Source organism: Mesoplodon densirostris, chromosome 9, assembly GCF_025265405.1.
Source record: "Mesoplodon densirostris isolate mMesDen1 chromosome 9, mMesDen1 primary haplotype, whole genome shotgun sequence".
Taxonomy (NCBI): domain Eukaryota; kingdom Metazoa; phylum Chordata; class Mammalia; order Artiodactyla; family Ziphiidae; genus Mesoplodon; species Mesoplodon densirostris.
The window spans coordinates 42,821,649-42,846,649 of record NC_082669.1 but is presented as its reverse complement, the minus strand read 5'-3'; the positions used below and the strand labels follow the sequence as shown (position 1 = coordinate 42,846,649).

The following is a 25,001-nucleotide window of genomic DNA, read 5'->3' as shown; positions in this document are numbered from 1 at the left end:
GATAATAAAGATAAGACAACTGAGCAAGCATTTTTTCAAGTAATAAAAATACATCACTACTAAATAAAATTCAACAAAAAGGTTTGTTAATACTTTATTAGTATTTTCTAATGGACAAAACATAACACAAACCAAATAAAATTTTTAATCTTCTTTTTAGTTCAATAAAAATAACTGACATTCTGACTGTTGTTTCTTCTTTGTTAAAGAAGTATTGATAGAATAGTTAGGCACACAGTTGACACTTACTGTACAATGAATGATATGCACAAGTTATCTTTTAACACTTATAATCCTAAAATGTGCTCTTTATATTTTTCCCTTGTAATACAGGAGCCATGCTCCTATAAGCAAAATTTACTAACAAAAGAATTTAACAAGGAGTGACAAAAAGACTTTTAAAACAAGTCCTTAAATAAAAGGATGCAGCAACAACGGAATGTAAGTTGTTGGGTTAAGAAGACAGCTTAAACTAGATCGATCTCAAAACATTAAAAATTCATTTATTTTACAATTACTCAAATACACATGCATTAAATGAAAATATTGCACAAATTAAAATTTTAGATTGTGAAATTTTATATTGTTCTTAATTTTTTAAAAATGGGTACACTTTCCTGGTAGCACTTAACTGTTTGATTTTTTTCCAAACACCAAAGCACAAACTTAAAATGAAGGAACTGAAATATTCAAGGTTTTAAATTAAAAAAAAAAAATTAAGGCTAACCAAGTGCATCCATTAGTCAATGGCACAATTGTTTTCAGCAACTATCAGAAAACCCTAATCATAGGAAATGCCCATCTAAACCTTATATGTAAATCATACAATCAATTTTTTAGGTGAATTAACTACAGGTTAGTAGTGATGGTTTCTAAAGTTTATGTTACCTGAAAAGTCAGAAAACCCAAACAAAGAATGATTAATTTAGAAGGTTCTTGCCTAAAGGCACCACTGACTTAAAAACACATTCAAAAATCAAATATCAGAAGACATAAAGCCTCTTCATGTATATATTCATATATGCAGTAAATGCATTAAATGTAATAACTTTATTAAACATAGTACACTGTACTTGACTTATGGGTTAAATATTTTACACACAGCTCGACCAAGTCATTCAAAAAGTATCTCTAATTTTAGCATGACCACGGCTCTCTCTGATGTAAAACATAGATGTGCAAGGAGAAGATGCATAACCATTTACAGACTACCATTTGACATTTCTGCTTTTGAAATATAAACTCTTTTAAACAAAAATTATTTTAAAAACCCATTTACTCAAACAGTTTTTGGTATAACTGCAGTTCTCTTGCAGGGCTCCATGAAAATTCACAATCCTGCATGACCTTTCTTTCCCTGGTTGATGGCCAGCGTTCCTCACATTATCTAGAAATGCTTTTTCACATGTACACACTAGGCTCTTACTCTTAGCTTTATTTATGTCAAAAATATACTTGAAATGGGCAGGGGTATATCTGAAAATCATTGCACTTATGGCCATGCTGATGCTTCCTACAGACATGTTTCACATATCTTTTCTTCCAAAGCCTGGGGCATGAGGAGAGACCAGGGCAGGAAGACACACTGAGAAGAAAAAATATTATATCTTCCACCAGAGTCAATAAGGATCTTTTCTCATTTGGAAGTTTAAATGAAAGGGATTTCATTTACATAATTCTGAAGACATGCAACACAGGCTGAAAATATGCATACTATAAGTATGCACAACAGCATTATTAATAAATATGATTATTATTATAAAGCTTTAAAGGAAGGCTTTATTCTATTCGGCTTCACTTTGTAAGTAGGATCTCAGTGAGAACAAGACAATAACATCTTGTTCCAATCTTAAAGCTCCCAAACAACTGGGATACCAATACTCTGTCCCTTTATCTTAAGCACCCGGACGTTCTTTTAATACCAGCATCTTGGCTCAGTGGTCTGATAAATAGCTTCACTATTTTAAGGTTTTAGTGTTAAATATTTTTAAAACAAAAAATGCTGACACACCCAAACCCTTAGTCGGTGGAAGTATTTTAAAACTATGCAGAAATCCTGCATACAAAACATATGAAGACTTCCAAGATTGACAAATGGAGAATGAGAAAACTATAGGAAATGCAGAGGCTCCAAAACTGGAAAAGGTATTTTGTTGTTGTTGGTATAAAATTATTTTAGGGACTTAAATGTATACACCGAGGGGTTTTGCCAACTTGCTTTATTTAGTAGAATTTTACATTATGCAAAATATAAATAAAGCCTATTTTAAAAAATATTATAGTTCTGTTTATTTATTTTCATATATGTACACTATAATAGAGTTAAGAATTTGTATGTTTACATATGACTAATAAACTCATTTAATCCTTTGATTTGCTATTTTTGCAATCACCTAACGTATGTCTAGATCACACAATTTAAAATCATCATATAGTAACTTCAATAGAGTATTGTTTTTTAAATTTCCACATTTTTAGAAGTATTTGGCAGTTCTTTCAACAAATTATAGCCCCTATTATATAATCAGTAATCTCTTAAAGATAAAGAAAACTGTAATAATTTTGTAACTTAAATAAGAGCCATCATATGCTTCTTTTTACACACAGAATGCCAAAATAAAGCTTATGACTGAGTACCATAAGAGCAAAATAGAGCCCTTAAGACACATAAGAATCCATTAAAATCTGTTTTCTACCAATGAATAACAAATCCAATGAAATTTTTGTTTTGACTGGTTTTATTTTATATACTAGGTTTTTACCTTATGTCACAAAACTGTAATTTGTATATAATGTTACTTCATACTTTAAGGGCATTCTGTCACTTTCCCTAGACCTGAAACAGATGTTCCAAAGATCACTCACCTGGCTATCTACACTATATTAAAATTCTGAAAAAGACCTATAAAATCATTATGCAAAACAAATCCCTCCAAACAGTACATTGCACAGTTTCCCACTGTTAAACAAATCAGCCAATTTGTCTGTGAACTCTTGTTTTGTGCTTTCCTTAGCTCTCATATATACACTCTGGCACTTTGTCATTGCTGGAGAATGCTGATTAGTTTGAAACGGAAGAGACCAACGTCATTCTTGCTTGAGGTGGGGGCAGTATCCTCTCAGTGTTGCAAAAATATGCACCAAATCATTTAAGACACAGAAATCTCTCTTGGTAGTGGCTGGATTATAGACAAGGATGAGAAGAACCACAGTCTTATGGATGTATTAATAATCTATTTTGAGACACTAAAAGACTGGTGCAGACACAACAGTATATGAGTTAAGCCCCAGAAGATCCGTCCATACCATCAGTCCTGGGCAAAACGAACACCAGCTTCATAGATTGGAGTGTCACCTTTTCTGTAAAGAAGGCGCTTGAGTAGTTTGAAGTTTCTGTTTATATTTCTGCATCTGCTTTGACCGTGAATGCAGTCTGTTGAAAAGTTCACGGAATTTATACTGTGGAAATAAGCTTTCCAAAAAGCCTTCCAAAAACACATAAACCATCCTCCTATTTAACTGGTTGTGCTGAAACATTTCAAAAACACGAAGAATACCTTTCCGTGTTGTCTCAGCCCCAATAATGTGCTTCAGTTCATCTAAATGAAGTGGGGGAGAGGGGAAATGAACACAATTCATTATTCAAAGGAAATCCAAGGCCTAAACTATGCTAAGTATGTAAAGTACAAAGCAGAGTAACTGATAAGTAGCAAGTATTCAGTTAATGACCTTAATATAAGTTTAATAACTGACTTAAAACTTATATACGTTTGCAAGCATGCATGCACTTACACAATAGATGCTGTGAGACAAATACAGCACAGGAGAAAGTAGGAAACCCCAAATTAGAGTTGTAATCTTGTCCCTTAATACCTATATGATAACTTACCCACCCTGAGTTTGCATCCTCATCTGTAAAATGAGAATTTATAATAACCAATATTATTATAACTGTAAGAATTTATAAAGCCTTGATGAGATAATGTGAAAAGTGATCTGTAAACTCTAAAACACTATACACACATACTCTTACTACATTTAATGCACAGTCAGAAATACTATAAGAAAATGTGTGAAAGTTGATCTATGATTTCAAAAAACTTGCAACACAGAAACAGTGCCATTAAAATACTAAAAGCATAAAGACACTTACAAGGAGGGAATGCAACATGAGATAATAAGGAAAGGTTCCCTTCAAGGAAGTGACAACTGAAGTAGATTTTGCTACCTGGGCAGCATTTTCATAGGTGCAAACAGATGAAGGATTTAAGAACAGGAATGAGCAAATGAGCACTAAGTGGAAACAAAAACAAGATAGGCTCAAGAAATGGGGTAATAAAGTTTGGTTGAATTTTAGGATTCCTGTAAGAGAAAGTGGTGAAAAAAATGGAAAACTGACAGTGCTGTGACTGTCAGGTTAAGCAAGTTTGGAGTTTACTCACAGGCAACATGAAGTTACTAGAGACACGTAAATATGGGAGCACCATGTATTATTCTTTTTCTTTTTTTCTCTTTTATTCTTGAATTTTATTTTATTTTTTTATATAGCAGGTTATTAGTTATCCATTTTATACACTTCAGTGTGTACGTGTCAATCCCAACTGCCCAGGTCATCACACCACCACCACCACCACCACCCAGCTCCTTTCCCCGCTTGGTGTCCATACGTTTGTTCTCTGCATCTATGTCTCTACTTCTGCCCTGCAAACCAGTTCATCTGTACCATTTTTCTAGGTTCCACACATATGCGTTAATATACGATATTTGCTTTTCTCTTTCTGACTTACTTCACTCTGTATGACAGTCTCTAGATCCATCCACATCTCTACAAATGACCCAATTTCGTTTCTTTTTATGGCTGAGTAATATTCCATTGTATATATGGTACCACATCTTCTTTATCCATTAGTCTGTCGATGGGCATTTAGGCTGGTTCCATGACCTGGCTATTGTAAAAAGTGCTGCAATGAACATTGGGGTGCATGTGTCTTTTTCAATTATGGTTTTCTCTGGGTATATGACCAGTAGTGGGACTGCTGGGTCATATGGTAATTCTATTTTTAGTTTTTTAAGGACCCTCCATACTGTTCTCCATAGTGGCTGTATCAATTTACATTCTCACCAACAGTGCAAGAGGGTTCCCTTTTCTCCACACACTCTCCAGCATTTGTTGTTTGTAGATTTTCTGATGATGCCCATTCTAACTGGTGTGAGGTGATACCACACTGTAGTTTTGATTTGCATTTCTCTAATAATTAGTGATGTTGAGCGGCTTTTCATGTGCTTCTTGGCCATGTCTTCTTTGGAGAAATATCTATTTAGGTCTTCTGCCCATTTTTGGATTGTGTGGTTTGTTATTTTAATATTGAGCTGCATGAGCTGTTTATATATTTTGGAGATTAATCCTTTGTCTGCTGATTTATTTGCAAATATTTTTTCCCATTCTGAGGGTTGTCTTTTTGTGTTGCTTATATTTCCCTTTGCTGTGCAAAAGCTTTTAAGTTTCATTAGGTCCCATTTGTTTATTCTTGTTTTTATTTCCATTACTCTAGGAGGTGGATCAAAAAAGATCCTGCTGTGATGTATGTCAAAGAGTGTTCTTCCTATGTTTTCCTCTAAGAGTTTTATAGTGTCTGGTCTTACATTTAGGTCTCTAATCCATTTTGAGTTTATTTTTGTGTATGGTGTTAGGGAGTGTTCTAATTTCATTCTTTTACATGTAGCTGTCCAGTTCTCCCAGCACCACTTATGGAAGAGACTGTCTTTTCTCCATTGCATATCCTTGGCCTCCTCTGTCATAGATTAGTTGACCATAGGTGAATGGGTTTATCTCTGGGATTTCTATCCTGTTCTATTGATCTATATTTCTGTCTTTGTACCAGTACCATATTTTCTTGATTACTGTAGGTTTGTAGTATAGATTGAAGTCCAGGAGCCTGATTCCTCCAGCTCCATTTTTTTCCTGCTTTGGCTATTCGAGGTCTTTTGTGTCCCCATAAAATTTTAAGATTTTTTGTTCTAGTTCTGTAAAAAATGCCATTGGTAATTTGATAGGGATTGCACTGAATCTGTACATTGCTTTGGATAGTATAGTCATTTTCACAATATTGATTCTTCCAATCCAATGACATGGTATATCTCTCCATTTGTTTGTATCGTCTTTAATTTCTTTCATCAGTGTCTTAGAGTTTTCTGCATACAGGTCTTTTGTCTCCTTAGCTAGGTTTATTCCTAGGTATTTTATTCTTTTTGCTGCAACGGTAAACGGGAGTATTTCCTTAATTTCTCTTTCAGATTTTTCATCATTAGTGTATAGGAATGCAAGAGATTTCTGTGCATTAGTTTTGTAGCCTGCAACTTTACCAAATTCATTGATTAGCTCTAGTAGTTTTCTGGTGGCATCATTAGAATTCTCTATGTATAGTATCATGTCATCGGCAAACAGTGACAGCTTTACTTCTTCTTTTCCGATTTGGATTCCTTTTATTTCTTTTTCTTCTCTGATTGCTGTGGCTAGGACTTCCAAAACTATGTTGAATAACAGTGGTGACAGTGGACATCCTTGTCTTGTTCCGATCTTAGAGAAAATGCTTTCAGTTTTTCAACACTGAGAATGATGTCTGCTGTGGGTCTGTCGTATATTGCCTTTATTATGTTGAGATAGGTTCCCTCCATGCCCACTTTCTGGGGACTTTTTATCATAAATGGTTGTTGAATTTTGTCAAAAGCTTTTTCTGTATCTAGAGATGATCATATGGTTTTTCTTCTTCAATTTGTTAATATGGTGTATCACATTGATTGATTTGCGTATAGTGAAGAATCCTTGCATCCCTGGGATAAATCCCACTTGATCATGGTGTATGATCTTTCTAATGTGTTGTTGGATTCTGCCTGCTAGTATTTTGTTGAGGATTTCTGCATCTTTACACATCAGTGATATTGGTCTGTAATTTTTTTTTGTATTATCTTTGTCTGGTTTTGGTATCAGGGTGATGGTGGCCTTGTAGAATGAGTTTGGGAGTGTTCCTTCCTCTGCAATTTTTTGGAAGAGTTTGAGAAGGATGGGTGTTAGCTCTGCTCTAAATGTCTGATAGAATTCACCTGTGAAGCCATCTGGTCCTGGACTTTTGTTAGTTGGAAGATTTTTTTTTTTTTTTCGGTATGCGGGCTTCTCACTGTTGTGGCCTCTCCCGTTGCGGAGCACAGGCTCCGGATGTGCAGGCTAAGTGGCCATGGCCCACGGGCCCAGCCGCTCCGCGGCATGTGGGATCCTCCCAGACCGGGGCACGAACCCGCGTCCCCTGCATCAGCAGGCGGACTCTCAACCACTGCGCCACCAGGGAAGCCCCAGTTGGAAGATTTTTTTTTTTTTTTTTCTTTTCTTTTTGCGGTATGCGGGCCTCTCACTGTTGTGGCCTCTCCCGCTGCGGAGCACAGGCTCCGGATGCGCAGGCCCAGCGGCCATGGCTCACGGGCCCAGCCGCTCCGCGGCATATGGGATCCTCCCAGACCAGGGCACGAACCCGTATCCCCTGCATCGGCAGGCGGACTCTCAACCACTGCGCCACCAGGGAGGCCCTCCCAGTTGGAAGATTTTTAATCACAGTTTCAATTTCATTACTTGTGATTGGTCTGTTCATATTTTCTATTTCTTCCTGCCTCAGTCTTGGAAGGTTATACCTTTCTAAGAATTTGTCCATTTCTTCTAGGTTGTCCATTTTATTGGCATAGAGTTGCCTGTAGTAGTCTCTTAGGATGCTTTGTATTTCTGTGGTGTTTGTGGTAACTTCTCCTTTTTCATTCCTAATTTTAATGATATGGGTTTTCTCCCTCTTTTTCTTGATGAGTCTGGCTAATGGTTTATCAATTTTGTTTATCTTCTCAAAGAACCAGTTTTTAGTTTTATGGATCTTTGCTATTGTTTCCTTTGTTTCTATTTCATTATTTCTCCTCTGATCTTTATGATTTCTTTCCTTCTACTAACTTTGTTTTGTTTGTTCTTCTTTCTCTAGTTCTTTTAGGTGTAAGGTTAGATTGCTTATTTGAGATGTTTGTTGTTTCTTGAGGTAGGATTGTATTACTATAGACTTCCCTCTTAGAACTGCTTTTGCTGCATCCCATAGGTTTTGGATCGTAGTGTTTTCATTGTCATTTGTTTCTAGGTATTTTTTTATTTCCTCTGTGACCTCTTGGTTATTTAGTAACGTACTGTTTAGCCTCCATGTTTGTGTTTTTTACATTTTTTTCCCTGTAATTGATATCTAATCTCATAATGTTGTGATCAGAAAAGATGCTTGATATGATTTCAATTTTCTTAAATTTACTGAGGCTTGATTTGTGACCCAACATGTGATCCTGGAGAATGTTCTGTGCGCACTTGAGAAGAAAGTGTAATCTGCTGTTTCTGGATGAAATGTCCTATAAATATCAATTAAATCTATCTGGTCTATTGTGTCATTGAAAGCTTCTGTTTCCTTATTAATTTTCTGTTTGGATCATCTCTCCATTGGTGTAAGTGAGGTGTTCAAGTCCCACACTATTATTGTGTTACTGTCAATTTCCTCTTTTATAGCTGTTAGCAGTTGCCTTATGTATTGAGGTGCTCCTATATTGGGTGCGTATGTATTTATAATTGTTATATCTTCTTCTTGGATTGATCTCCCGATCATTATGTAGTGTCCTACCTTGTCTCTTGTAACATTCTTTACAGTCTATTTTATCTGATATGAGTATTGCTACTCCAGCTTTCTTTTTTCTTTTTTCTTTTTTTTTTTGCGATACACGGGCCTCTCACTGTTGTGGCCTCTCCCGTTGTGGAGCACAGGCTCCGGACGCGCAGGCCCGGCAGCCATGGCTCACGGGCCCAGCCGCTCCGCGGCATGTGGGATCTTCCCGGACCGGGGCACGAACCCGTGTCCCCTGCATCGGCAGGCGGACTCTCAACCACTGCGCCACCAGGGAAGCCCCCCTGCTTTCTTTTGATTTCCATTTGCATGGAATATCTTTTTCTATCCCCCCACTTTCAGTCTGGATGTGTCCCTAGGTCTGAAGTGGGTCTCTTGTAGACAGCACATATATGGATCTTATTTTTGTATCTATTCAGTGAGCCTGTGTCTTTTGGTTGGAGCATTTAATCCATACACATTTAAGGTAGTTATCGATATGTATGTTCCTATTACCATTTTCTTTATTGTTTTGGGTCTGTTTTTATAGGTTCTTTTCTTCACTTGTGTTTCCCACTTAGAGAAGTTCCTTTAGCATTTGTTGTATAGCTGGTTTGGTGGTGCTGAATTCTCTTAGCTTTTGCTTGTCTGTAAAGATTTTGATTTCTCCATCGAATCTGAATGAGATCCTTGCCGGGTAGAGTAATCTTGGTTGTGCGATCTTCCATTTCATCACTTTAAATATGTCATGCCACTCCCTTCTGGCTTGTAGAGTTTCTGCTGAGAAATCAGCTGTTAACCTTATGGGAGTTCCCTTGTATGTCATTTGTCGTTTCTCCCTTGCTACTTTCAATAATTTTTCTTTGTCTTTAATTTTTGCTCTCTGAGCTTCCTAGACTTGGGTGGCTATTTCCTTTCCTTTATTAGGGAAGTTTTCGACTATAATCTCTTCAAATATTGTCTTGGGTCCTTTCTCTCTCTCTTCTCCTTTTGGGACCCCTGTAATGTGAATGTTGTTGCGTTTAATGTTGCCCCAGAGGTCTCTTAGGCTGTCTTCATTTCTTTTCATTCTTTTTTCTTTACTCTGTTCTGCAGCAGTGAATTCCACCATTCTGTCTTCCAGGTCACTTATCCGTCCTTCTGCCTCAGTTATTCTGCTATTGATTCCTTCTAGTGTATTTTTCATTTCACTTATTGTATTGTTCATCTCTGTTTGTTCTTTAGTTCTTCTAGGTCTTTGTTAAACATTTCTTGCATCTTCTCAATCTCGGCCTCCATTGTTTTTCCGAGGTTCTGGATCATCTTCACTACCATTATTGTGAATTCTTTTTTTGGGAGGTTGCCTATCTCCACTTCATTAGTTGTTTTTCTGGGGTTTTATCTTGTTCCTTCATACGGTACACAGTCCTCTGCCTTTTCATCTTGTCTGTCTTTCTGTGAATGTGGTTTTTGTTCCACAGGCCGCAGGATTGTAGTTCTTCTTGCTTCTACTGTCTGCCCTCTGGTGGATGACGCTATCTAAGAGGCTTGTACAAGTTCCTGATGAGAGGGACTTGCCCACCAGAGCAAAAGAGCTGGGTTTTGCTCTGGTGGGCAGAGCTCAGTAAAACTTTAATCTGCTTGTCTGCTGATGGGTGGGGCTGGGTTCCCTCCCTGTTGGTTGTTTGGCCTAAGGCAACCCTACACTGGAGCCTACCTGGGCTCTTTGGTGGGGCTAATGGTGGACTCTGGAAGGGCTCACGCCAAGTAGTACTTCCCAGAACTTGTGCTGCCAGTGTCCTTGACCTCACGGTGAGCCACAGCCACCCCCTGTCTCTGCAGGAGACCCTCCAACACTAGCAGGTAGGTCTGGTTCAGTCTCCTACGGGGTCACTGCTCCTTCCCCTGGGTCCCGATGCACACACTACTTTGTGTGTGGAGTCTCTGTTTCCCCCAGTCCTGTCGAGGTCCTATAATCAAATCCCGCCAGTCTTCAAAGTCTGGTTCTCTAGGAATTCCTCCTCCCGTTGCCAGACCCCTAGGTTGTGAAGCCTGATGTGGGGCTCAGAACCTTCACTCCAGTGGGTGGACTTCCATGGTGTAAGTGTCCTCCAGTATGTGAGTCACCCACCCAGCAGTTATGGGATTTGATTTTATTGTGATTGCGCCCCTCCTACCGTCTCATTGTGGCTTCTCCTTTGTCTGTGGATGTGGGGTATCTTTTTTGGTGAGTTCCAGTGTCTTCCTGTTGATGATTGTTCAGCAGTTAGTTGTGATTCTGGTGCTCTCGCAAGAGGGAGTGAGAGCATGTCCTTCTACTTCGCCATCTTGAACTAATCTCTTATTATTCTTCTTAATTATTCATAGTCAGGGCCCCTATAGCAGGAGCCTCAAAAGCAATACTTTATTGCTCTCGAAAGAAACATGCAACTTCCAAAATGTATATTTCTAACTAGGGTACAATATAATTTAAAGCAAATAGTTTTTAAATTTACTAAAAACAGGTGAGGGATTATGTATATATAAAAATATATACTTTTACATCTATCCTCACTTCCTTCAAGTCTTCACATAAGTGTCATCATCTCAGGGAGGCCCCCAATGGCTACCCTATCTGCAACTGCAACTCACCTGACACCTCCCTTTTCCTGCACTATCTGTCTCCTCAGCACTTCCCACTATCCAACATACTGTGCTTTATCTATTTCTTTCATCTGTTTTCCGTGTCTCCCTAGTAGAATGTAAACTCCAAGAAGGCAACGATAAGTGTAAAAAATAGTGTCTGGCTCATGAAAGGCTCTCAATAAATATTTACTGTATAAATGCATTAGGATTTCTTCCAGCCACAGAACTGAGTCAGTCTATAGCACCATCTGGTTTATTCTAACAGTATATTAATATCCTAGGTTATTGTTTCTTTTTATTTTTGTAAAATGTTATTTCTGTCACCTGCTTTTTGTCTCCAAATGCAACAGTATAGTCTATAGGGCAGAATAACTAGCTACGTGGCAAATTTCCAACTTGTCAGAAGACAAAGTTGATTAAAATCTATGATGAAAATATAGTTTAAATTAAAAATAAAATTATATGAAAAGAAGTAGATACTGAGAACTTAAATATTTTTCTATTCTCTACATACACAATTAAAATGTGGAGAAGAGATATCTAGGTGTTTTCAAAGATATTTATAACCAAAGAAGAGATCAAACAACCACCCAACTACACAAAACTGCTCTTATTGAGAGAAGACAAAACGGACAAAGTGAATCTAAATTAGTGAGACAGCAGTGTTCTAAAGTAACTCCAATTAGGCCAACAGAATGCCACTATGCACACTTTCTTTAGGATCATGTTTTAGTAAAGATTAAGAATGGGCCAATCAGTTGTTTCAAAGGGACTCTTTGAAAAAATGTGTTTGTTAAGTAGAATAAATATTCTTCCTGAAAACCTCATACTTCATACACTTTTATCAGCCCTTTCATCTGTCACAGAATTCATCAACTTCATTCTCAAAATGTTTCAAGGCAGCAAAGTGAAGTGGTTAAAAGCAACACTTTTTCTTCAAGTGGTTGAAAGCAGTGGCTTTCAAGGAACTCAGAGCTGAGTCAGAGTCCCAACACTCACTTACTAGCTATAAACCTTGGGTGACTCACTTAACCCCTTTGAGCTTCTGTTTCCTCACATATAAAGCTGTGATGTTAACAGTATCTAGGCTTCATAATGTTATTATGAGGATTAAAGATATATGAGAAATGCCTAGCACAGTGCCTAGTATATGATAAGCCATCAAATGATAGTTATTATAGTAAAAAGGCAGCTATACTTAGCATGCTCAATGCCTTAAATTCAGAAGAAGTACAAATTAATAAGATTTATACTAAAAATGTTCACTTACCTGGCATAATTGAAAGTAATTTAGTTTTTCCTGCAACTCTTGTTCTCATTCGAATAGCTTTATCTCTGCATGGAACAGTCTCTGCTAAAATGCCATTTGGCCAAAAGGCATCTCTATTTAAGAAGATTAAATAAATTTTGTAAACATTTTCATTTTCTAATGATACAAGTTGGTAAAATTATTCCAATTTTCTACAGAAAACACAAATGTAAACAGAAAAAGGAAACACTTCTGAAATTTTATATAGGTGTGATATTCAACAAACAGTAACTATGTACAGGGTTCAATTTTAGGTGTAAAAGGATATATACAAGAAAAAATAACAGAAGTATGCCCTGGAATAACTTAAAACTAAGCCAATATAAAACAAATTCTGCACCCACACCTTAGAGCTGTATTGATTACCATGTTTCTTTCACATATTTAATCCATTCTCCTTTCCTTTCACAGTGTGCTTCATTCCTGTTCCCTAGTTCTCAGGCCAAAGGTAGGAATTGAGCACAGTAACTAAGCTTCCATCTGGGAATTTGGTCTGAGAGAGAGAGAGACTGCCCAGAGTAGTCCTTCTTAACTCTGACTGCACATCAGAAAACACCTGGGAGCTTTAAAAGAGCTTAAGGACCAGGGCCTCCACCAGATTAATTAAATCAGACTGTTTGCAGATGGGACCTAAGCATTAGTACTTTTTAAAGCTCTCCAAGTGATTCCAGTGTGCAGGCAAGGTTGAGAATCAGTGCTCCAGAAGAATAATATCTACCCACCCTGAAACAGAATGAAGGTGCCAGGGCAGGTGGTACAGCTTTTAGAAACAGTATGGTATAGTGAGGAGAAACTTAGCTTCAGATTAGAGAGAACTGTTTCCCCACTGTCCAGCACATGAGGCTTTGGGCAAGCTGCTTAACTTCTCAAATCCTCAATTTCCTTGTAACAAAACAAAGACAAAAATCCCTATCTCGTAAAACAGGATAAAATCAGAAAGTGTACATAAAATAGTTGGACAGTGCCAAGTAAACAATGTTCGATATTGACAGTTCCCTTCTTTCTGTTACTTCAAAGTATGTGATGCCATGAATGTTTATGCCTTGCTTATCTCTTGCTTTTAGAAAAGACGTTTATTTGTCTGCCATGGCATGCTTTCCTTGAAGGGACTGAACCTTACCTCTCAGTTCCTGGTAAGAGGGCTAGACACAGAGAAGGGGCTCAGAATATTTTTGTAGAATGAACATATGAATTGGAGTATCACTACTCTTAATTTGAACCTTTTCAGAGGTTCAAATAGTTAATAAAAATTTAGACCATGGACATACATATTTCTAAAATTCTTCATTTAAAATCAAGGTTAGCGGGGACTTCCCTGGTGGTGCAGTGGTTAAGAATCCGCCTGCCAATGCAGGGGATATGGGTTCGATCCCTGGTCTGGGAAGATCCCACATGCCACGGAGCAACTAAGCCCATGTGCCGCAACTACTAAGCCCATGTGCCACAACTACTGAGCCCACGTGCTGCAACTATTGAAGCCTGCCCACCTAGAGCCCATGCTCCATAACAAGAGAAGCCACTGCAATGAGAAGCCCACGCACCACAACGAAGAGTAGTCCCCGCTCGCGGCAACTAGAGAAAGCCAGCATGCAGCAATGGAGACCCCATGCAGCCAGCCAGCCAATCAATCAATCAATCAATCAAATCAAGGTTAGCAAATACAACTGAGAAAAATTAATCCTGGTAACCTGATATGACCATGCCCATGTCTACATTAATATTTCAATTATTTTAAAGCCACATTACTATGATAAAATGTAGCCTAACATGTTAAAGATTTTTCATTTACACTTTTTTCTATTCTGGTTTTAAAAAAACAAAGATGAATAGGTCCATGGGACAAATGTTTATAATTCTTGCAAGTCTTTTTGCTCATCAGTGATGACTAAAACCAACTTTAAGGCCAGGAAGAGAAGGAATGCAATGAAAGTTAGTGATAACAATGCTCAACTCTGTACTATCTTAAAGAAGTGACTATGTCTTAAGACATACCTGAAACGTTTCACTAAGTCGGCTACTTGCTCAGGTGAGGTCATCCAGTCAACATGGTCAACTATTTTTCTGAAAGTAAAGAAATTCAAATGAGTAAGGTCAAGATTTTAGAAGGTGAATAAAATAAAGAAACATTACTTTCATGAAGTAAGCAACTTAATTTGTATGAAGATTATCTTTGAGAGCAATAGTCTGCTTTTATGATCTTCAAAGACCCAGAGAAGGAAATTCACCTAGAAAAGGTTGAGCAAACTACTTCCAGAAGTAAAACTTCAAAAGCTAATAAGTAAGGTCAGCTCTAAGTAGTTTAAGAAAAAAAAGTGGTACCTATTAATAGTATCACCATATGTGGCTCTAATAAGCTGTTGAAGTAGGTTTTTGATATTCCTTCGCAACCACTGATTTCTCTCTTTTAAGTCGAATACTTCATCCATGAGAAGCAGCATTACCCTAAGTGGAATATTGTCATCCACCTGACAAAATATGGGAAGAAATAGGGATATGTTTATTTGAGTTACCTATCTACTATGAATGGCTAATTTTGCTGCTTTTACCAAATGACTGTTACTATTTACAGGTTGGAGAACAAGTTATACTATAGCCTTTGTAACCAACATTTCATTCTAATTTAGAAAAAATATTTTTAACAGCCATTTTGACAGAATACAGAATTTTACAACTCTACAATGATGAGTAAATTCCAAGGTTGTAGTGAAAAAAACTTCTCAAACTGGATTCATGATGGTCTTAGGAAAAGATGATTTGGGATCTTGCAGTAGAGTCTGTATTAGTTTATAAGGCAAAGGCTAGCCCCTTTGCCTATTCTCTGGGGCATCTTTTTCAAATGAACAAAATATTCTCAACATTTCTCTTTATTTAATAGAACAAAATACAGTCTACACAGAGCAATCTGTTTTGCTCGGTTACTGGGTTGTATGTATATAGGTATTTTCATGAAAAAGAAGCTGAAATAAAATCCAGCTAACATTACAAAAGGCAACTAGATTACTAGAATTTTCTTTTTATTTTTAAGAAGTAAAAATTTGTACACTTTCATCATGGGAATATTCAATTAATGATATAAAAAGTAAAGAAAGACAACTAGAATGCTTTGATGTTGAAATATATCAATATATAATAGGGTGCAGGTTTAGATATGCAACAAAACTGCACAATTGCCAGTAACTTTGTAATTCTTTCATCACTAAGCTACTCTTTCCAATTATTTCCTCATCAATGTTGTAATTTAAATACTTAAATTTTTTCATGAGAAAACAGCATGAGTCATACATTTTTCACTGTGTTGTAAACATTTTCTTAGCATACCTTCTCTTTCACATACTTTTCAATAGCTTAACCAGTTTGGAGGCAAAAATCACTACTGCTCTATTCTCTGATCAAGTATAGTCATGAGTCTGATGCCACATGACAATTCTAATAAACAGTTAAATTGTAAAAACCCTTAACAAAAGGTATAATGTTATGGATATTACAACAGTACAATGCATAATAAACATTCTAAAATATTCTTGAAAAACAAAAATATTATCTTTAAGACAGTTTATTATAAAGAAATTCAATGAGAAACTGAAGAGAGATAATTATAACTTTAAAATAACTCTGCCTAATAGAATAGAATATAAAGCCCAGACCCAAATATATAAAATAAAAAGATTTGTGACAAGGGAGAAACATACACTGGGAAAAGAGGGTCTTCTCAGTAAATGGTGCTTAGGTCAACTGGACCCCTACCTCATTCCATACACAACAATTGATCCTAGATGAATGGCAAATCTAAGTTTTGGCACGGTAAACAAAAATAATTTTTAAAGAAAATCATAGGAGAACATCTTTGTGACCTTGAAGTAGGCACAGATTGTACACAGAGCATAAAAGCACACAAAGTAGAAGATATCCACAATACACAAATACTTATATCTGACAAAGAAACAATATGCAGATTATACAACACACTCATACTAATCAAAGACAAAGACAGCCAAGCCAACAGAAAAAAAATGGGGGAAAGAGCTAGACATGTAAGACAGGACACCCAAATGGCCAATAAACTTATGAAAAGAGGTTCAACATTTAAACAGTCATCAGAGAAAAGGAAATCCGCATGAGATACAACAAAGAAAATGGCTAAAATTAAAAAGGCATAACATATTGAGTTTTGGCAGGCTGTGAACCACTGAAATTCTCATGCATTGCTGATGGCAGTGGAAGCGGTACATACACTTCAGAAAATTATTTGACAGTATCTATTAAAATTGAATTTTTGCATAACCTCTGACCAAGCAATTCCATTCCTGGGTACAGAAAGAAATATGTACTTATTTATTTAATCAAAAGACAAGTACCAGAATGTTCACAGGAGTACAGTTCGTAATATAGCAAATATATTGTACTATATTTACAAAAGGTAATTGTACTATAATTACAAAATTGGACTGTAAGGCCACAAAAATGAAGAAACCACAATCACACGAAACAAACATGGAAGAATATCACAATGTTGAGCAAAAAATGCCAGACTTAAAGGAGTACATACCTCACAGTTTCATTTATATAAAGTATAAATGCAGGGTAGAAGTCAGGATAGTGTTTATCCTTGGCAGGGGAGAGGATAGTGACAGGAAGAGAGCATTAGGGGCTTTCTGGGGTACTGGTAATGTTCTGTTTCTTGTTTATAGTGCTGATTATATGGATATGTTCAGTTTGTAAGAATTCATCAAACTTAATGTTTATAATATATGTACATTAATGACAGATATACATATTGTACTTTATTAAAAAGTTAAAAAGATCTGCCAAGTATGATGTGAATTTCAACTGAATGCTACCAAAATAAAATTAACTCACAGTATCATCAAGTTGAGCTGAAACTCGACAATGTTCAGGATCTGAATCAGTCTTTGGAATTAAAGGAGGAACCTAATATTTAAAAAAAACAAAAAACAAAGTAAACACACTAAAGCAGAAAATGAAAGAACACAATACAATAAACCAAAATGAGTAGTATCAAATATAATGAACAGCATTTGATTTGATTTTGGGGACAATATATAAACAAAATTTATATAGCATTAACAAAGTATTGACAATCTACAGTTAGAAACCCAATATAAAAGGGTAATTATTTCATTACCAACAGATTTTCTTTCCTTTAAAAAAGGATTCATTTTGAGGTGGATGGAGATATTACTGAAACTCCCATACTTTTTAGAATTTAAAGCTAAGTAAGATTAAATGATTTAAAGACCAAAAGTTAGTAGCACAGTAGGGAAACGGAACTCCAATCTTTTTTCTTTTACCATAAAGAGCCTGACAGTATGCTAAGAGGCTTAAAGGAACTAATTAACTGACTGTTATATAATGTAAATTACAAGGGAAAAGGACAGAAAGACCAGTGCTAGTTGATAACCATTTCTCAGCCCAGGAAGGACCATCAAGGTCACCTGTTATAACCCCTTCACATTACTGGTGAGGAAAAAGAAGCCTAGAAAAGTTCAGTGACTCTTGTACGAAGTCATATGGGTAGCTATCAGCAGAAGCGGCACAAGACAACCCTCACTTCAGTGTTAGTGTACTTCCCCATGATTAGAAATTAAGATGAAACATCAGAAAAGGTATGAGAATCAATAGAAATGTATGACTTACACACACTATATTTTAGGAGTTGCCTCTTACAATAAAGAAATTCTATCAGTGTTTATATATATTTCCTCTTCATTGAAACATTCTAATAGTTACATGATTTCTTTTATAGTCTTGATTATAACCTTAAAGAACTAGGTCAAAATTATTTTAAAAATGTAAATTAGGAAGCAAAAAACTACTTGGTCAACTACCTATTCTGCTAGCGTAATGAAAAAGCTTCCCAGGAAACTTTTCTATGCCTCTCACAGGTATATACACAGTAAGATATGGCTACAGAGATTGATGATGCTGAAAAACTTTTCCTCTCTTTGATCTCGTGAATCTTGATCGTGTGACTCAGGAGAAATTAGACTTTATGTTTGCTGATGAATACTAGTAAAACTAATTTACACAACAGCACATACCTGTTTTCTTATAAATTTTAATGACATTATAGAATAAACATGGGTAAATGGAATAAAACAGTACAAAGAATGTTAACTTTACTAATTTTAAATATGTGCTTTAAATGGATTTTAAAATTCGACTGTAGCAGAGACTGAGGAGTGACTGGATTTTACAGTATCCATTTTCAATAAGAATTAATTCTCTTCAGTTTTTTAATTCTTTATGAGACTATGTGTCTCTAGGGCTTTGGACGTATAAAGGAAAATAAGGTAAATCTAAGCAGGAGCTCAGTACATCTTAGTTGACCTAAAAATAGTTTCCTTTAGGCATTACTGAAAACATCTTACCTTGAAAAATGATTGCCTTATGTCTTGACCTAATCTTTCTGACATTTTGCCCATGTTGTCTGACATTTTAGTCATTCCCTCTGCGAAGCTATCAGGAAGGGATTTAACTGCATTTGAAACATTCCTCATAGAATTTCGAAGCGGATTTACAAAAGTGTCCATCTAAAGGGGAAAAGATATTATATCATGACTTCACTGTATCAGATGTGTTATTCAACTGAGAAGCATGGGGAAATAGAATGCAACAAATGAAAGATGTAATAATTTTCCAGTCTATAATATCTCATTGCATTTTAAAAGGATAAAACTTGTCTTCAGTGTGTCTTTAAAATGTATTTTCAGACACAAATATATGAATAAAATTTTTGAGTGATATGGTTATTGGTAGAAATGAATATAAACCATAGGTTGCCTTCTTATTAAGAAAAACTCTTAAAAAATGAAAATTTTTCCAAACTAAAAATTGATGCAAGTGTAAACAGCTACAACATACTTCTGCCACAAATTCAAGGCAACAATGACATAGATATTTTGAGGTGATATTAAAAAGCACACAAGCAGATAAAATAAACAAACAGCTCAAATAACTAACAAGTAAGATTTCTTTTTTAAAAAAATAATTTTGGGCGTCCATGGTGGTGCAGTGGTTGAGAGTCTGCCTGCCAATTCAGGGAACACAGGTTCGTTCCCCGGTCCGGGAAGATCCCACATGCCATGGAGCGGCTGGGCCTGTGAGCCATGGCTGCTGAGCCTGCGCGTCCGGAGCCTGTGCTCCGCGACGGGAGAGGCCACAACAGTGAGAGGCCCGCGTACCGCAAAAAAAAAAATAATAATAATAATAATTTTTAGGATATGTTACATGCTCAATTAGAATATATGGAAGGAATATGGAATCTATTAGGAAGAGGAAAAGAAGCTGAAAATCAGACACATAAGCCATACTTTATTAAGGGAGAATAGAAAAACCATAAAGAAAATATGACAAGAGATATAAAAAGAAATGATCTCAGAAGGACAGGAAGCTTTAAAACTGACATTCTGGGAGGACCTTCAAGATGGCGGAAGAGTAAGAGGTGGAGATCACCTTCCTCCCCACAAATACATCAGAAATACATCTATATGTGGAACAACTCCTACAGAACACCTACTGAACACTGGCAGAAGACCTCAGACCTCCCAAAAGGCAAGAAACTCCCCACATACCTTGGTAGGGCAAAAGAAAAAAGAAAAAACAGACACAAAAGAATAGGGATGGGACACGCACCAGTGGGAGGGAGCTGTGAAGGAGGAAAGGTTTCCACACACTAGGAAGCCCCTCTGTGGGCGGAGACTGTGGGTGGCGGGGAGGAAGCTTCGGAGCCACGGAGAAGAGCGCAGCAAAAGGGGTGTGGAGGGCAAAGCGGAGAGATACCCACACAGAGAATCAGTGCTGACCAGCACTCACCAGCCCGAGAGGCTTCTCTGCTCACCCACTGGGACGGGCAGGGGCTGGGAGCTGAGGCTCGGGATTCGGAGGTCGGATCCCAGGAAGAGAACTGGGGTTGCTGGGTGAACACAGCCTGAAGGAGCTACTGCGCCACAGCTAGCCGGGAGGGAGTCTGGGAAAAGGTCTGGAGCTGCTGAAACGGGAGGAGACTTTTCTTCCCTTTTTGTTTCCTGGTGCACGAGGAGAGGGGATTCAAAACGCCGCTTAAAGGAGCTCCAGAGATGGGCGCAAGCCGTGGCTATCAGCATGGACCCCAGAGACGGGCATGAGATGCTAAGGCTGCTGCTGCAGCCACCAAGAAGCCTGTGTGCAAACACAGGTCACTATCCACACCTCCTCTCCCAGGAGCCTGTGCAGCCCGCCACTGCCAGAGTTCCATGATCCAGGGACAACTTCCCCGGGAGAACACATGGCGTGCTGAAGGCTGGTACAACATCACGCCGGCCTCTGCCACCGCAGGCTCTCCCCGCACTCCCTACCCCTCCTTCCCCCAGGCCTGAGTGAGCCAGAGCCCCCGAATCAGCTGCTCCTTTAACCCCGTCCTGTCTGAGTGAAGAACTGACGCCCTCAGGTGACCTACATGAAGAGGCCAGTCCAAATCCAAAGCTGAACCTCAGGAGCTGTGTGAACAAAGAAGAGAAAGGAAAATCTCTCCCAGCAGCCTCAGGAGCAGTGGATTAAATCTCCACAATCAAATTGATGCAACCTGCATCTGTGGAATACCTGAATAGACAACGAATCATCCCATACTGAAGAGGTGGACTTTGGGAGCAAAGATATATATATATTTTTCCCCTTTTTCTCTTTTTGTGAGTGTGTATGTGTATACTTCTGTGTGTGACTTTCTCTGTATACCTTCGCTTTTACCATTTGTTCTAGGGTTCTGTCTGACCGTTTTTTTGTTTTTGTTTTTACTTTTTACAATTTCTTTCTTAATAATTATCTTTTACTTTTAATTTTAATAAATTTATTTTATTTTACTTTATTTTATTTTATCTATTTTTTTCTCCCTTTTATTCTCAGCCGTGTGAATGAAACGATCTTGGTGCTCCGGCTGGGCGTCAGGGCAGTGCCTCTGAGGTGGGAGACCCAACTTCAGGACACTAGTCCACAAGAGACCTCCCAGCTCAACGTAATATCAAACGGCAAAAATCTCCCAGAGATCCCCATCTTAACACCAAGACCCAGCTTCACTCAAAGACTAGCAAGCTACAGTGCTGGACACCCTATGCCAAACAACTAGCAAGACAGGAACACAACCCCATCCATTAGCAGAGAGGCTGCCTAAAATCATAAGTCCACAGACGCCCCAAACACACCACCAGACGTGGACCTGCCCACCAGAAAGACAAGATCCAACCTCATCCACCAGAACACAGGCATTACTCCCCTCCACCAGGAAGCCTACACAACCCACTGAACCAACTTTAGCCACTGAAGACAGACACCAAAAACAACGGGAACTATGAACCTGCAGCCTGTGAAAAGGAGACCTCAGATACAGTAGGTTAAGCAAAATGAGAAGGCAGAAAAACACAAAGCAGATGAAGGAGCAAGGCAAAAACCCACCAGACTTAACAAGTGAAGAGGAAATAGGCAGTCTACCTGAAAAAAAAATCAGAATAATGATAGTAAAGATGATCCAAACTCTTGGAAGGAGAAGAGAAGAAATAAAAGAAACGTTTTACAAGGACTTAGAAGAACTAAACAGCAAAGAAACAATGATGAACAACACAATAAATGAAATTTAAAATTCTCTAGAAGGGATCAATAGCAGAATAACTGAGGCAGAAGAACGGATAAGTGACCTGGAAGATAAAATAGTGGAAATAAGTACCACAGAGCAGAATAAAGAAAAAAGAATGAAAAGAACTGAGGACAGTCTCAGAGACCTCTGGGACAACATTGAACGTACCAACATTCGAATTATAGGGGTCCCAGAAGAAGAAGAGAAAAAGAAAGGGACTGAGAAAATATTTGAAGAGATTATAGGTTGACAACTTCCCTAGTATGGGAAAGGAAATGGTTAATCAAGTCCAGGAAGCACAGAGAGTCCCATACAGGATAAATCCAAGGAGAAACACACAAAGACACATATTAATCAAACTATTAAAAATTAAATACAAAGAAAAAATATTAAAAGGAGCAAGGGAGAAATAATACACAAGGGAATCTGCTTAAGGTGAACATCTAATATTTCAGCAGAAACTCTGCAAGCCAGAAGGGACTGGCAGGACATATTTAAAGTGATGAAGGAGAAAAACCTACAACCAAGATTACTCTACCTAGCAAGGATCTATCTCATTCAGATTTCATGGAGAAATTAAAACCTTTACAGACAAGCAAAAGCTAAGAGAATTCAGCACCACCAAACCACCTTTACAACAAATGCTAAAGGAACTTCTCTAGGCAGGAAACACAACAGAAGGAAAAGACCTACAATAACAAACCCAAAACAATTAAGAAAATGGTAATAGGAACGTACATATCGATAATTACCTTAAATGTAAATGGATTAAATGCTCCCACCAAAAGACACAGACTGGCTGAATGGATACAAAAACAAGACCCATATATGTGCTGTCTACAAGAGACCCACTTCAGACCTAGGGACACATACAGACTGAAAGTGAGGAGATGGAAAAAGATATTCCATGCAAATGGAAACCAAAAGAACGCTGGAGGAACAATTCCCATACCAGATAAAATAGACTTTAAAATAAAGACTATTACAAGAGACACACAAGAGACAAAGAAGGACACTACATAATGCTCAAGGGATTGATCCAAGAAGAAGATATAACAACTGTAAATATTTATGCACCGAACATAGGAGCACCTCAATACATAAGGCAAATACTAACAGCCATAAAATGGGAAATCGACAGTAACACAATCATAGTAGGGGACTTTAACACCCCACTTTCACCAATGGACAGATCATCCAAAATGAAAATAAATAAGGAAACACAAGCTTTAAATGATACATTAAACAAGATGGACTTCATTGATATTTATAGGACTTGCCATCCAAAAACAACAGAATACACATTCTTCTCAAGTGTTCATGGAACATTCTCCAGGATAGATCATATCTTGGGTCACAAATCAAGCCTTGGTAAATTTAAGAAAATTGAAATCATATCAAGTATTTTTTCCAACCACAATGCTATGAGACTAGATATCAATTACAGGAAAAAGTCTGTATAAACAATACAAACACATGGAGGCTAAACAATACACTACTAAATAACCAAGAGATCACTGAAGAAATCAAAAAATACCTAGAAACAAATGACAGTGAAAACATGATGACCCAAAACCTCTGGGATGCAGCAAAAGCAGTTCAAAGAGAGTTTATAGCAATACAATCCTACCTTAAGAAACAAGAAACATCTCAAATAAGCAACCTAACCTTACACCTAAAGCAATTAGAGAAAGAAGAACAAAATAACCCCAAATTTAGCAGAAGGAAAGAAATAAAAATCAGATCAGAAATAAATGAAAAAGAAATGAAGGAAACAATAGCAAAGATCAATAAAACTAAAAGCTGGTTTTTTGAGAAGATAAAGAAAATTGATAAACCATTAGTCAGACTCATCAAGAAGAAAAGGGAGAAGACTCAAATCAATACAATTAGAAATCAAAACGAAGTAACAACTGACACTGCAGAAATACAAAGGATCATGAGAGACTACTACAAGCAACTCTATGCCAATAAAATGGACAACCTGGAAGAAATGGACAAATTCTTAGAAATACACAACATTCCAAGACTGAACCAGGAAGAAGTATAAAATATGAACAGACCAATCACAAGCATTGAAATTGAAACTGTGATTAAAAATCTTCCAACAAACAAAACCCCATTACCAGATGGCTTCACAGGCGAATTCTATCAAACATTTACAGAAGTACTAACAACAATCCATCTCAAACACTTCCAAAATATAGCAGAGGGAGGAACACTCCCAAACTCATTCTACGAGGCCACCATCAGCCTGATACCAAAACCTGACAAGGATTTCACAAAGAAAACTACAGGCCAATATCACTGATGAACATAGATGCAAAACTCCTCAACAAAATACTAGCAAACAGAATCCAACAGCACATTAAAAGGATCATACACCATGATCAAGTGGAGTTTATCCTAGAAATGCAAGGATTCTTCAGTATACGCAAAACAATCAATGTGATACACCATAATAACAAATTGAAGGAGAAAAACCATATGATCATCTCAATCGATGCAAAGAAAGCTTTCAAGATAATTCAACACCCATTTATGATAAAAACCCTGCAGAAAGTAGGCACAGAGGGAACTTTCCTCAACATAATAAAGGGCTTATATGACAAACGCACAGCCAACACCATCCTCAGTCGTGAAAAACTGAAACCATTTCCACTAAGATCAGGAAGAAGACAAGGTTGCCCACTCTCACCACTATTATTCAACATAGTTTTGGAAGTTGTAGACACAGCAATCAGAGAAGAAAAATAAATAAAAGGAATCCAAATCAGAAAAGAAGTAAAGCTGTCAGTGTTTG

General features: G+C 37.3%; 1 protein-coding gene across 8 annotated transcripts in view; it reads right to left on the bottom strand.

Moving 5' to 3' along the window:
* Positions 1 to 155: 155 nt before the first annotated feature.
* Positions 156 to 25,001, bottom strand: part of SNX13 (sorting nexin 13) — a 143,816-nt gene continuing 118,970 nt past the window's right edge. For all 8 annotated transcript variants that reach the window (XM_060108174.1, XM_060108170.1, XM_060108168.1 and 5 more), the window contains 6 exons: positions 18,966 to 19,127; positions 17,434 to 17,505; positions 14,896 to 15,041; positions 14,569 to 14,637; positions 12,538 to 12,650; positions 156 to 3,599 (listed from right to left, as the gene is read on the bottom strand). In XM_060108174.1, coding sequence (XP_059964157.1) covers positions 3,352 to 3,599; positions 12,538 to 12,650; positions 14,569 to 14,637; positions 14,896 to 15,041; positions 17,434 to 17,505; positions 18,966 to 19,127 — 810 coding nt within the window. In that variant the 3' untranslated portion in view covers positions 156 to 3,351. The remainder of the gene's footprint in view (positions 3,600 to 12,537; positions 12,651 to 14,568; positions 14,638 to 14,895; positions 15,042 to 17,433; positions 17,506 to 18,965; positions 19,128 to 25,001) is intronic.